Here is a 14,500-nt window from a genome sequence, read left to right on the forward strand (position 1 = left end):
CGAAAATGTCTCTTAGGATGAGCCTACGAATTATCGGTCGGACTAGGCGGACGGACGGCCAATCTCAGGATCAATTTCCCACAAGGAGACATGTATGTGTAATCAAGGCCGTTGATCTTAGTCCGTGCAACCCACAAGGTCGATATACCGTCCGAAAGATAAATGACTACAAAAATCAATGATTTAGCTTTACTTGGCATAACCCAAAAACGAGGCCTGGTGGATCAAGGGTTAGGATCATTCAATTGATAAACTGATATACCATCCGAAAGATAAATGAGTACAAAAATCAATGATTTAGATTTTCGTGGCAGAACCCTAAAACGAGGCCTGGTGGATCAAGGGTTAGGATCATTCAATTGATTAACTGGTCCTGTGCTGTTGTAAAAGAGCCTAGGAACAGTTGTTTTGGAAATTTAAAATAGAAAAAGTGGTGCACTTATCAAAACAAGGGACTGTCATATGTCATTGGCTATCACAATTAGCTAAAAACATAAGGGAGTGTTGATACCAGTTTGCAGCTAAAAAACATGCTGATTGTAATGTAATAACAATCCACTAAACTTTAGCCAATTCCGGAGGCCAACAAAAATGTTGGTGGGTAGTGACTTCTGCTGCACTTTTGTTATTGGTCAGTATTGATGAATAATTAACGGAAATTATATCCCCCCCTAAACGGATAAAATCCCCCCCCTTTAACGGTTTATGTGAGAATGGTTCTATGCTTGAGAATAAGTATTTTTCATTCTACAAACGAGAGACTATCTTCTGTACTCTTTCTTCTGCTTCTGCATCTCTAGATTGGCATGACCATACCTCTGTTTTGTGTTTCCAAACTTCAAAGGCACAACTTGCTTTATATATGAATTCCCTGGAAAATTCCTCTTCTCTTTTGGAAGCACTTGTAGCTCTGGCACCCAGTAAGCAACGTACTCGCCATCAGGGTCGTAAGTTTGTGCCTGGAAAATAATCGAGTTTAGAAATCTTCACTCCGAATGTAGAATTTTTTTTCAGAACTTATAAATATTTTTTTGTGAAACTTACAATGAATTATTGAAATACAGAAACAGTATAAACCGGATTTGGATTTTTTGAGTAAACTCTGGAACCAATGATGGGTCATCAGAGTTTATTAAGGCCCTGTTTGTTTTGGATTTTGAGAACCGATTGTGAGTCCCAAACTGATTATTGGACTCAAAATTACGTTTAAGTGCCTCATCCCCATGTTGGAAGTATAACTTTAGGCCATGCTTGGATTGCAGGAATTTTCTTGAATATGTTTTTATTTGTTTCCTCCCCGTGTTGAAAGTAATATGAACTGTTTTGAACAGAACTAGATTGCAGGATGGCTGTATTAAATAATTTTTTTTTATGGATGGTACTGATGTTTTTCTTCAGAAAAGATAATTTTCATTAATCTTCCCTTGAGACATTTGAGCATGCAAAGTTCCCCAATAAAAGTTGATCTATCTAAACAAAATTCTGGGTGAACTTACTTGCTTCGGAATACTGAAATATCGGTCCTCTCTTGGGTCATTTCCAACACCTGTCAAAAGACCAACTACTTAAGAAGAAAAACATGAAAGTATAAAAAGCTGCATAAATTGTATTTCTCATTCCTAGATATAAAAGGGGAAAATTAAAAGACAGCAAGTACCTAATTTTGAAAGTTTATCACAATAGTAGGCATATTATGCTTTTAGTGGACATCATATGCAAACAAGATCGAGGTTGTTAAATTTAAACAGAAAAAGGTGTACCTTGCAATGAAACAATATTATAGTTTGGTAAATTGTGACGTAAAATGGGGCGTAAAACAAATTTTACGTCAGATGTCTCGCCTTATCCGCATAATGGATACATCATTCATATGCCCACAGGCACCGGCCAGTAAAGTAGCTCCAACAAAATGACATTTCTATGCTATGATCTTTTGAAGAAAAACATTTTTACTATCAATAGCTTTTGAAAAACAGAGGCTACTTTGATCATTTTTGAAATTATGGACGTGTTTTTTCGTTTAAGATGATATGAGTTTAAATAGAATTCGAGTCACCAAGTCATTTCCTGAATTTATACATTAAAGACCAGTATGCAAAGTAACAATCTGTATCAATAAAAAGCAGAGACGTGAATTTTGATAGTGATTATTCACCAGCTCCGTAAGTCCAGTTCCCGTAATTCGAACATGGATCATAATCCAGGAGGCATGTTTCAAACCATTCGGCCCCCATCCGCCAATCGATGCCCATATCTCGTACAAGAAATGAACAAACAATCTGTACAGATTAAAGTTGAATCATTGTTCAAAAATTTGAATACTAGTGTATGGTAATGGAAAAATCTAACTTCTACAAATTGATACTTTGTCTTTCTTTTATCAATATTTCTAGTAAATATGAAACTGCCAAATTTAATAGTAGTATGCCACTTGTGAAGGACAAAATTAAAACAGAAACAAACTAACAGAACAACATATTTTCTTTCAGTAAATAACACAAAAACATAACAAATATCTATGTATGGTACATAGAAGATCCAAAATTTTCTTTAATGGATCAGGCCTTTGCATATCTTCAACACCTTTAATATACTACACATGTGATGGAAAAATTCAAGCAGAAGCAAAATTCTGCCCGTCTCAAGTTTTGCTAATCTTTCATGGACTGTTCACTAGAATATCTGATGATGAAATGAGCATTTTAGGCCAAGTCTGGCCGCCAGGATTTTTTTTTCATGATAAATTTGTGTCTCCAAGTGGTAAGAGAGGGGTAGGGCAGGTGGGGGGGAGAGATTTGAGAGGGCACCAATGAGTTGAGGGTGAGATGTGGCTAAAAAATCAGGAAAAAGTGGATCGGATTTTGAGCGGAGTTTTTTGTTTCCTGATTTTTTTAGGCTTTAAGTTGTTGAAAATTGACAAAGATAGACAAAAGGCATGTTCTGCAAATTGTTCAGTAGAAAAAAAAAAAGAATTTAGATGAATAATTATTCATGTGTTAAGATTTCAGATTTTCTAAAAGATTACGGGGAAGTTGCTTTTGTTACTACTGGGAGAGGAATAATTTGTATATCCCTTCTGTATTGCATAGAAAGTTGAATATGGATGTTTTCATTATATTTCTTGAATGTTTTTAGCAAATTAAAAACCAGAATTCTTAAATGCAACTCAGATTACCTGACGTCCTCGGTTCGACATGAAACCAGTTGTGGACAGTTCTTTCATATTTGCATCAATGAGAGGGTACCTACAATTTGCAAAGGGGAATTTTTCTTATGAAAAAGTTTTTTTACTTGATAAATAAACAGTCTTCAATTTGTTTTTTAATTGTAAAAAACAACAAGAATTTAAAAGTTAAAAAAAAATATTTACCCTGTACAACCATCTCTCCAAGATTCAAACAATTTCTGGTCTTGGCTCCACTGAGACTCCACTTTTCTTGGGCCACCTAAAAATATTTTAGCAGGTAGACTTAAAAATGGAGAAATTCCGGTAACAAAGAATAATGTCATTGCCAATTTGATATCGGAAAATAGTTCCATGTTTAAAACTTGTAAAAATATGCATTGACCTTGTACAAGAAAGATACATAAGTAGAATAAATTGTTCCAAAAACATTTTAAAATTTTTTTACTTAAATGTTGCTATCACATTCTTCTGAATTTAAGAATGATTAATCTTGAGATATAGCGAGAGAGTTTCCGATATCCATCTTGCCCAAGTTTGTCAAGACCAGGGCACACTTGAGCTTGTGATGACATTTGTTAATTAAACCCAAGGCCAGGCTGCTGAAAATTTCAAAATCCAAGAAGCCCCTATTGCATCATGATTACTGAAGAGGAAATCACATGGAAGGGAAAATGATTTTTTCTATCCCTATTTCCCAAATATGAGCAATAAAATGGGTTCTCTCAGGCAGGGAAATCATGAAAACGACGCTGACAATGTCTGACTCTACGTAAATGTGAAAATAATACTTAACAGTGGAAAATACAAACAGATAAATAATTGGATAAGTAGAAATATATTAATTCTTATAAAAATAGTAAGTAGCTAATAACTAAAAATAAGAAAAAGAAAATTTAAGTTTTTCACCTAGTACAATGAATAAATTCTCATTTTTGATAATTCACTTAAAAGAGATAGCCACTATTTTATTATTATTATTTTAAACGGGCAATGATAAATTCGCACCCCCAGTAGGATAATTTGCACCCCTTTAAAGGAGGCTATGTGGCAGGCTTTTAACGCTTCTTAACGTCAATTCACATTAAAGGGGCGCGAATTATCCTACAGGGGGTGCGAATTAATCATTGCCCAGGAAAAAACATATAAAAGCAAACCAATATTTGTTACCTAGATGAAATATAGAATTCCCATATTTCATTGACAGAAACCTGAAATAATCCCTCCATATCAACTCAAATAAGACCCTGAAATCATATCATAAGCATTGTATCAGAGCAGAGGAAGTACTATAAATGTAGTTAATTATAGTTAATTATATGGTAATGAACACAATTAGAAGGTACTGGTGCATGCTAAGAAAAGAAGTGTCTCTGAAGTTAGAAAACATTAACAACTTTATCTGAAACTTGCAGGTAAACACAGAAAGTGAAATACCAGTATGTTGAATCATTTGCAATTCTGTTCTTTTCATATCTCTTCACCTAACAAATCAAATGGAGCCAATAAGTAGAATGAGTCATATTTTTGGGTATTGAGATGAGTGTAGTTAAGTAGGTTAATGGACAGACATTACTAACCTCTTCATACAGATAACGTGGAGAGAGACATCCAAAGGCAAGCCATGGAGAGAATTTTGTTGAGTAATCAGGTCCTAACATACCGTTTCTTGTCTCTTTATAAATTCTTAAAAGGTCCTGCATGTAATTGAAAACCATTGGAAATTGGATAACCATGTTAGTAGGCTTTCAAGAACTAAGCAAGGTTTTAAATTTCAGGTTCGGTCAGCATGGAAACAGAAACATTTCGTTTTCAGTTGAAAATTTCGTTGGAAATCTCTTAAAATCATGGAAACATATTCAAGTGATAGAATTTTTTTTTATATAACTTTAGGAGATGCTAGAATAAGCACAAATATACACATAGAAACCATCGCATAAGCAAGACAACCATCCATAACGGTTTAAAAACATTGAACACCTAGTGACATGCATTGTTCCACATCTCTAATAATTCAGTAGATACTACATTTCACATGTAATTCATAAAAATATGTACACATAATAAATACATACATTACATTTCACTTGCAATTTATATAAATATAATTATGTAATACATATTTATAAAGCATACTACTAATACGCTTATGATTTTAGTTTTGGTATGCATTTCGGTTTTAGTATCCATTTTGGTGGAGAAGGTAAAGGAAACATTTCGGTTGTTTCAATGTCATGCTTACCGGGACTTCATAATTCACTGGTTTACAATAAATAGATATATGAAACTTTTAGGCATTATATTAACTAACAGGAAGAGACATTAGTAATGCATAGTAACATGGAAAGTTGTAAAGACAGTTCTTTCTGTCCATGCTAATCTTACCAGTCCATCTAAACTCTATTTGATAATCTTCTCCACTAAGATAATCAGAGAATGCATTGGCAGAATTATAATCTCCTTCAAAGGATATGCATATATGGATTTAGATGCTATTGTTGTATCACCTTCCTTTAAGTTATTACTTAAATCTAATATATATTTTTGCAATGGAAAGAGAGGCAATTACAGAAAATAACTCAGTTCTCAACCACTAATGTTGATAAAAATGTAAAATACAGAAAGGCCACCCATATTGAAGCATCTCTTATTTTAGTTGCTGGACACCATGATCATGAAACACTAGGTCTTTAACTAAAATGTCTATCAAGTAAAACATAATTAGAAAAAACTGAGAGAAATTTCTTTGCCTTCTTCCAAAAATATTCATTAACTCTTCCCAAACCAGCATTTTCGCCCCCAACAAAGCACAGTCCTTTGTCACACTGCATTCAGAAAGAAAAATTTCTTCTGTTTAGTCCACAGAAATCACAATGCCTCCGTGCAAAATAACTTGAAGACTAACATAAATTCCTGATAGAATTCTAGCCATTTCTATTCAAGCAGTTGTAGCAAGCCACTCTTCATGAATGTTACAAAACAAAACCCCTGAAAGGGGAAAAATAAAACAGAAAATTAAATGATGAAACCAATAATCAGAAATAAAACATGAATAACAAGAGGATAATCATACTATGTTGGTATGAAGAGTAGAATATAAACACCAAACAGACGAGTGGTGGCAAAAAGGAGGGATGGAGTCTCAATACAATTGTTAAATCTTTTCAAATATCCATGCAACATCGTTCTAGCTTGTTGGTTCATGGTTCCTCATGTGAATTCCCTTGACTCAATATGAGAAAACTAAGGGCACGTTTGGCAACCGTGAAAACTTATTCCATGGAATATTCTTTGGCCCAATTGTGAAAGAGGAGCTGAGAAGAAGGGGGAGAGACTTGAGAGGGCAGGAGTGGAGAGAGCATGAAACAGGGCATGAGATTTCTCTAAAAAACAGTGAAAAAAATGTGCTACTTCAAATTGTTTTTTTCTGGGCTTTTCATTCTCTCCTCACTCCCACACTCTGGCCATTAGCGATCTAAGACACCTATGGTGAGTTGTGCTACTTGAAAACCTTGAATCTCAGTAATATCACTATACAGACAGAGTTATGGGCATGAATGTTTACTGGAAGATATGGAAAAGAAAATCGGAGAAAAATGGGACCTTAACCTACCTTTTCCTTGTGAATTCCGAGCTGATCAAGGGAAGGTATACATCCCCATCCACCAATCTCATCCAAACCATTGCTAGGAAGAGGCCCAAGAGACGAGGGGAGCTTGTAGCAACCTCTGATAGAACACTTGGATTCAACAGACTGTAAATTGGTCCCAACAACATGGAGCATTCAATCAAGAATCCTCTAAAGACATCAAAGTTCAAAAGCGAATTCAACTTCAGTCAAGGACAAGTGAGTTTTACCTTGCGAAACTGCGTGTACACATCTGGTAAACTTCCTGGACTAAATGGCAGGTCCTCAATATGGTACATAGTACTTCCCCATATAAGTTGGAGAGTTGGATTTGTAGAGTTTTGGTTGGTGGTTCCTGATGGAAACACTATTCGTTTCAGACCTTTGCTAACTAGCCGTTCGACAGTCACCTCCTCACTGCAAGTTTCTTTATGAGCATAAACCTGATATCATAACACTCAATCAGAAAAATCTGCCTTAGCAATGTTAACAACAACAGCATCAAACCTAAGATCCTACGCCCATTTTACTCCAGAATAAATGGAGCATAAGAACTATTCCCTATAATACTGCTAAAACTACGTAATTATAGATAACCACGAATTAAAAGAAGGTACAGTTTATGAATATTTAGAAAACATAATGAAAACTCCAGAAGAAAGCTATAATTCTAACAGATCACCCTTCAAGTTGGAAATCCAATGGATCTGCCATTAAGTTGGAAATCCAATGGATCTTTTAAACAGAAAAGATGATCAATAACAAAGAAATGAAGCCGATTTCCTTGAAAACACATAACTGTATGAGCACCAACAGCTTTTGCAATTGAAGGTAGGATATCTTCCGGCTTTCCTTGTTTTACGAGCAAGTTCAATCCCCTCTTGGTTAGATTCTTTTTCAAGTCGGCCAAGCATTCTATGAGAAACTGTGCTCTGAAAGCTGTCATTAGTCATGAGGAATTACAAACAGAAAATAAGTAAAATGAAAAAAAAAAATCCCAAGCATGAATTCTAACATAAACATGAATTTTTATGATATAAGATAGTTCTTAATTAACTAATTTAATGATAATCCATATAATATAAAACAAACTTGAAACTTAGTTATATTCAGATTCAGACCTCAAGTTGTGGATGTCTGAAACATAACCATTGGATTTCATTAGATGAATTTTAGTTGTAAGTTACATTCTTGAAGTCAGAATGCGCACATTATACTTACGAAGAAGTATAACTTTACTCTCTTTAGTTCTTCAGAGGAAATTAAGATACCATAAAAATAAAAAAACCTAAGCTGATGTGTGAAGTCTCTTATTCCGATTTTTTTTGCCGATTGAAAGCGCCGTAACAAAACAAAACAAACCTCGAGCATCATAGTAAAATTTACTGTCTCTATCCACTTCATTAAAATTTCAAATTTTGTAAATATGCAAAAACATTTCAAAATTACATAAAACCCATTCAGATAATTTCATTTGGGTGCAATTGTTATTAGGATAAAATAACAAAAGACATGATTAATCAAAGCATTTAATAATCTGAGATCCAACTTCAGATCATATTTAATGTTTAACTAACTAATATTTTTTTTTGAAAGATAAAATGATCAACTAGCTGACATGTTTACAAAACCATTGTTTAACTAACTAATATTTACTCTCATTAAATTTTAAGTTTAGGGTTCATTGTATGATTCAGATTCCTATTTGGGTGTAATTCTTTCCAGATAATTTCAGTTGGGTGCAGATCTTTAAAGGATAAAATAACATAAAACGTGATTAATCAGCGCATATTTAATACTTAACTTATTAATATTGCTTAACCAATTAATGTTTATTCCCATCAAATTTCAAATTTCACTTAATTGTATGATTCAGATTCCCATTTCTTTCTACTTCTTTCTCCAATCAGCCCTCTTTATAATTAATCATAAGTTGTTTATCTTTCTCTAATAGAAAAGCAACTAACTCTTCTACTACAAAGCAATACAACCAAACTAATTGAACATTATACCTCCAGTTTTGGGGAATCCAAAGTAATGGGTAGTCCCGAAAAGGCGCGGATCGACGCAATATACCGGTAAGATCTCTCCGGCCAACGTCCACGCCCGATACAATGCTTCATTGTCCAATATTCTCAAATCATTCCTAAACCAAACAATGGCGACTCCGGCGCCATTTTTCTTTATCTCCGGCGACGTGTACCGCCGGAAATTTTCTCCGGCGACTGCGTCAATTTCATTGGTGTCTAGTCTTGGAACACGATAGGTAATTTGAAAATTGGATGTGGGTCTAGAATTTGAAGAGAAATTCATGATTAGGGAGTGATTAGGGAGGGGAATTGGGTTAGAAAATAGAAGATTTGAAGTGAGTTTTGGAGAGATTAGAAAGGTTTTTATGGAGGGGGTCATGTTGTTGGATTTGTAGGAGAGAGAATTAAAGAGGGAGTTTGGGAAAATCTGTTGGTGGATGAGTGCCACGTTGGCATCAGGGAGGGGTGACAACGTGGCAACTTCTTGGCCAGTAAAGTGACATTTTGCTACGTCAGATTGCAGTGGGCCCGCTCTTCTGGAATGGGCGAGTTGAGTAGTTGGGGGAAAATGTGGGGTCCATCAGTTTGGTGATCAACAAATTACTTGACCGACTCAACTTCCTACACAATCAATCTTTTCTAACAAATAAAATTTCCATGGAAATCTCTTCTGGAGTAAGAAAATTAGCTTCAATGAGCTGGACTTAACATGGACCTTTGATCTCTGACAATTCTGGTGGGATGCTCCTGCATCAGTTACCATGGGATGGGTTGATGGTATGATGGTGGAATTCTTGGGGCTCGAACACGGTAGGGAGATATGGGTGTATTTAATTAGTACATGGTCAGTTGAGAGATGGTTTAGTGGAGGGGTTGGTAGCTGAGTGTAGATACTAGGAATTTGTTTTGGAGACAACGGTGGGGATGCACATTGGGCAGTGGATATAAGACTGCATTGACGTGGGTGAGGGTGCAAATGTAAGGATACCGAGCAACTTGATCCCATGGAAGGAAAAATGGTTCTATCAAAGAGCACATGACAGAAATTGTAAGTGTTGATAATGGAAGGGTAAATGCACTTATATACTTTGTGATGCAAGTTGTAACCTGAAATTGCATTGACAGGTTTTGAAGTCCAAGTTGTTCTTGGTGTAGGGAACAAGAGGTGGATGGAAACGGCAACCGAATGCCCTCAAATGATCCTAAGATAGCGAATGGCCAAATAACTTTTCATTTGCTCAAGATCCTCCAAGAGTAGTTGTAAATAAATACATTAGAGGGGTGGCACAGGGAAGATAGGAACATTCGGCATGTAAGGAATTTCTTATTCTTAAAATTCTATTTTTCATCATCTTTTTGTGGCCTACTTTCTAGCCATCAAATTCCATCCGTTCGACTTGAAGAATTTCTTGTTATTTTGTCTATTTTGCCTCCGCTGTTATGCAACAAGGTAGTTCGAGGTTTTTGGACTGCACCAATTGATATCATAGCACATTTTTTCCTTGGGTTGAAGAAGAAGTTTGGTAGCGATGTTTGCGTCGATTCACGATGCCTACATATTATCTTCAATCACTTTAAAGAAGAGTTGTTGAATGCCAAGATTGGAAGGTAACACCAGATTTGAAATTGTTTCATTACTACTCAGAGCAAGAAATCATATATCTGGTGTCACCACAAATATATGATGAATATACGGAAGATGTGTATTTAATCTTTGCTAAAAGTTTAGATGGCGAACTATTGACTTTTGATGGTAACGAAGTGATCAACGATTCACTGGAACCGATGATCGATGTGCCCTACGAAATCATGAACGAATAACACAAATAAATTGAATCTGATAGCTTGGAGATTGAAGTGAAGGGTAAATGGCAAAACATTAAGTCGATTTTTTCATCAATTTATGTCGATCTATTTTTATTAGATCATATATTGAAGCTTACAATGGATATTTATAAATTTTGGAAGGAATTTCTTATTCTTCAAATTCTATTTTCGTCATCCTTTTTGTAGCCTACTTTTTAGGCATTAAATCTCATCTATTTGATTTGATTTTGATATTATTAGAAAGGTAATTTCTATTACCAATCCAATGAGCCTAAGATCACATGATTTGGACTTGATTTGAAGAGGTTAAGGCCGATTTACTAGCATCATATGGGTCTGTTATGGGATTTCGATTATTTTAGCTAAGTTTTTAGGTTTTATTTATGTTAATTTAAATGTATAACTTAGATTAGTTGCTTAGGTCATACGTTAGCTTTTTAGGGTTTCATTTCTTACAAATAGATGTTATTAGAGCATGGTAATAAACTTTCTTGAATTATCGAATGAAAATTTTACTTTAGGCATTTCAGTTCTTTGAGAACTTTTGAGTATTTTTCAGTTTAACTCTGAAAAACTTGACTTCGACGGGGATGAACTAAATCTCATCCTCTTCAATGGTGATCAAAGTATTCAATTCTCTACAACGGGGATCCAATAGTCCCTCTATTTTGCCTCTGTTGCTACACAACAAGGTAGTTCAAGGTTTGTGGATTGCACGGGAATATATCATTTCCCTTATGTTAAGCATTAAATCATGCTTCTAGCTTTAAATATACTTTATATGCATTCCTTTTCTATGCTAAAATGTGCAATTCGGTGATCAAGAATGTTGATTCTGTGGACCACGTGAATTACAAGTCAAATCCTTAGTGATGATAAATTCACCTCATTTTAAACACGAACATACTCATTGTGTTGGGGGGTTCCACGTGAAAGCAAAATAGTCCCACATCGGAAAAGTGTAACGATGTGGATGGGCTTATTAGGGAATGGGTTCCCTCCCCTTAACAGCTAGCTTTTGAGGGCGAGTTCTACCCTGGTCCCAACACATTGTAGGGGTTTTTGAGTATTGAAACTTTTGTCTAAGTCATAAAACCACTAAAATTGGGGTCCTTCTAGTTAAAAAATGGGGAGCAAATTTTTAACCCCCTAAAGTTACCTAAACAACTAATAAACAGCTAATGGAAGAGGGCGTGGGTTGATATTTCCACTCCCTCTCTTAATTTTAAAGACTTCAATTGGGTTCTCCAGTTCACTGAATCAAAACTATGAAAGAGTTAAAGGGAGGAGATTGAAAAATATTCGCTTCTATTATTTTATCACAAAGAAACTACTGTAATAATGTAGAAAATCAAACTCTCCATTATTTGACATGACCATGGGCTCTGCAGCCACATTACTTTAAATGGCCTCGGGTTCTGTTTGAGGACCGAAATCGAAACGTTACGAAACCGAAATTTCAGTCGAAATTTTTGGTAAAATATTAATTTTTTATCCCTTTACAAAATTCAGCCAAAATTTTGGTCTAAAAATACGATATTTCGGCTAAAATTTCGGTTCTGGTTACCCACGAAATTACTCCCAAAACCGAAATTTAGAACCTTGGTCATAAATACACTAGAGCTAGGGGTGGCAATGGTTCGGTTTCGGTTCGGTTTGACCCCCAAACCGAACCAAACCGAAATTTGAATCGGTTTGGTTTTAACAAACCAAAACCGAACCAAAACTGAATTTTCGGTTCGGTTTCGGTTCGGTTCCGCCAATTTTGCCACCCTTTACTCATAATAATTGCAAATATTCAGTTTCGGTTCGGTTTGAGACCCAAACCGAACCAAACCAAAATTTGAATCGGTTTGGTTTAACCAAACCGAAACCGAATTTTCGGTTTGGTTTCGGCTCGGTTCCGGTTCGGTTCGGCCAATTTTGCCACCCCTAACTAGAGCGCGGTGTGCCAAGTAAATATAAAGGGGTGATAGCAGAATTTTGTAGCTATAGTACCATTGATAATATAGGTCTTCAGGGTATTTAATAAAGATCTGACATTTGTTATTTCCCCATCGTCCACTGAGCTGCTCATGTCCCCTGGGCCCACGGCTCCAATGACCATGAATGAAAGCATGTCAATGGTAACAGAGGTTCTCTTAATCAAAGTATTTTATGTAATCACACCTCTAAGAGACAAATTTGAAGAGAAATACCTAAGAAATTAACCCTGCATTCTTTATAAGATCGAGTTTAAAATAAAAATAAAAATAGTGAGGCCCACGTAGTATGATCCAAACCATTCATTTGTTCGCCCTGGACCTATGTAAGTCGTGCCCAAAAAACATCTCCATAATCCGATCCTAGCCCTCTGATCTAGAGAGGTTTTTATTATGCGCAGGATCGGAGGGTTATGATCGTACGATGGAGATGGAATTGGTAATATAATAAAAAAAATAGAACAAACAGGAACGAAAGAAAGGTTTCATGGCTCTGTCCACATGTGAAACTATTAGTCAAAAAGACTAAGAGATTATAAATTATTTACTACTTTAGTGCCCACCACAAATTGATTGAAAAATCTCCTCCCTTTCGAGTTTCGAGAGGAGGAAATGAATGCAAAGAGAAAGTGAGATGAGTGTTTTTTCTTAATGATGATACTGGGTTCTATCAACGGCCCTGATTACACGTCCCGAACGGGACCCAGTGTCGATTGTTACTGTTAAATCCTATCTGTGTATGACAAATTGAAGTAATGGTACCTAATGTATTCATGTCTACGTTTGGGGCATGTATGTGAGATCAATACCGTTGATCTTGCAGAACATCGTGAGACATGCAATATGGGTTTGCTCCCATCCAGACTGGGCAACCCATATGCGTGAGATAAAGAAGAGACTCATCTGATTAAGCTCTTCTTCTCGTTGTCATTCGGATCAACAGAGATCTGATCATTCAAATGAGGCAACAGTGGGGGCCCATTAGTGTCTTTAAGGAACGAGGGTAAAGTTAAGTGACTTTCCTTTTTAGTGTGTGGGTCATAAAAGTGCACCATTTCTATTATAAATCCTCAAAAGTTTCAACCTTTTGTTTTCAAGAAAGCTATTGATATCCTCCTCACCATGTTTTGAGGATACAGGAATTGAAAAACCTAGAAGTAAGGAATTAGAAAAGCTAGCAACCCATTAGCAGGAAATTAAAAAGCCTGATTTCGCCATATTATCAAGACATGGGTTTTCTGTTGTTTGGTTAAGGTTGAAATCCGGAACAATAAAAAATATACCAAAAAAAAAAAAAAAATGTAAAAGAAATAGGAAAATGATAATGTAAAGGGAAATTTTTTATTATCAAAACATGGGTTTTCACTAATTCTTGAATACTATTACAAGATGATCATTGCGTGCTTATATATAGCACTTATATGATAAATATAAAAGCAAATCAACATAACTATGAAGGGAAAGAATCCTAATCAAATCTACTTTATAATCTCTCTTGCTTGTCTCTTCTATCTGTTGCCTGATTTTTCTAGATGGTTCATTTAGCCAACTTACCCAATCTACCTTCCAAGATGATCCAACGGTGAGATCTTAATCCAATCTAACAGTTTGATCCCACAAATTCTAACATTTTTTATAGCAACCCATGAGATCAACAACCCCAATTATATTACACATGCACGTAAATCTAACTACTTAAGCCTATTTCTGGGTTGTGACCCTACAATGACGTGGATGTCTTTTTCTATAATTTCCTTTTGGCCTTTTTAGGAACAAAGAAATGATGTACATCCGCCACCCCATTGTTTCAATAGCGGCACCCCTCCATTCACATTTTTACAATTTTACG

The 14,500-nt window shown here is 35.5% G+C and overlaps 1 protein-coding gene across 2 annotated transcripts; it reads right to left on the minus strand.

The window, feature by feature from the left end:
* Positions 1-694: 694 nt before the first annotated feature.
* CRY3 (cryptochrome 3) lies at positions 695-9,247 on the minus strand. Of its 2 annotated transcripts, XM_077382389.1 has the most exons (13): positions 8,825-9,246; positions 7,612-7,751; positions 7,043-7,255; positions 6,798-6,938; positions 5,935-6,009; positions 4,765-4,881; positions 4,622-4,668; positions 4,355-4,431; positions 3,371-3,446; positions 3,176-3,245; positions 2,156-2,279; positions 1,497-1,546; positions 695-959 (listed from the first exon to the last, which is right to left on the minus strand). In XM_077382389.1, exons 1-13 carry the CDS (start codon positions 9,219-9,221, stop codon positions 762-764), a joined length of 1,725 nt encoding a protein of 574 aa, XP_077238504.1. In that variant the 5' UTR covers positions 9,222-9,246; the 3' UTR covers positions 695-761. The 2 variants fall into 2 exon arrangements, with proteins under 2 accessions (XP_077238504.1, XP_077238506.1); XM_077382391.1 differs by lacking the exon at positions 2,156-2,279 and having other exon boundaries at positions 703-959; positions 8,825-9,247.
* Between the last annotated feature and the right edge of the window lie 5,253 nt (positions 9,248-14,500).

The sequence above is a fragment of the Tasmannia lanceolata genome, unplaced genomic scaffold (genome assembly GCF_043159265.1).
Source record: "Tasmannia lanceolata isolate RefF3 unplaced genomic scaffold, GAP_Taslan_0.1 ptg000006l, whole genome shotgun sequence".
NCBI classification, from domain to species: domain Eukaryota; kingdom Viridiplantae; phylum Streptophyta; class Magnoliopsida; order Canellales; family Winteraceae; genus Tasmannia; species Tasmannia lanceolata.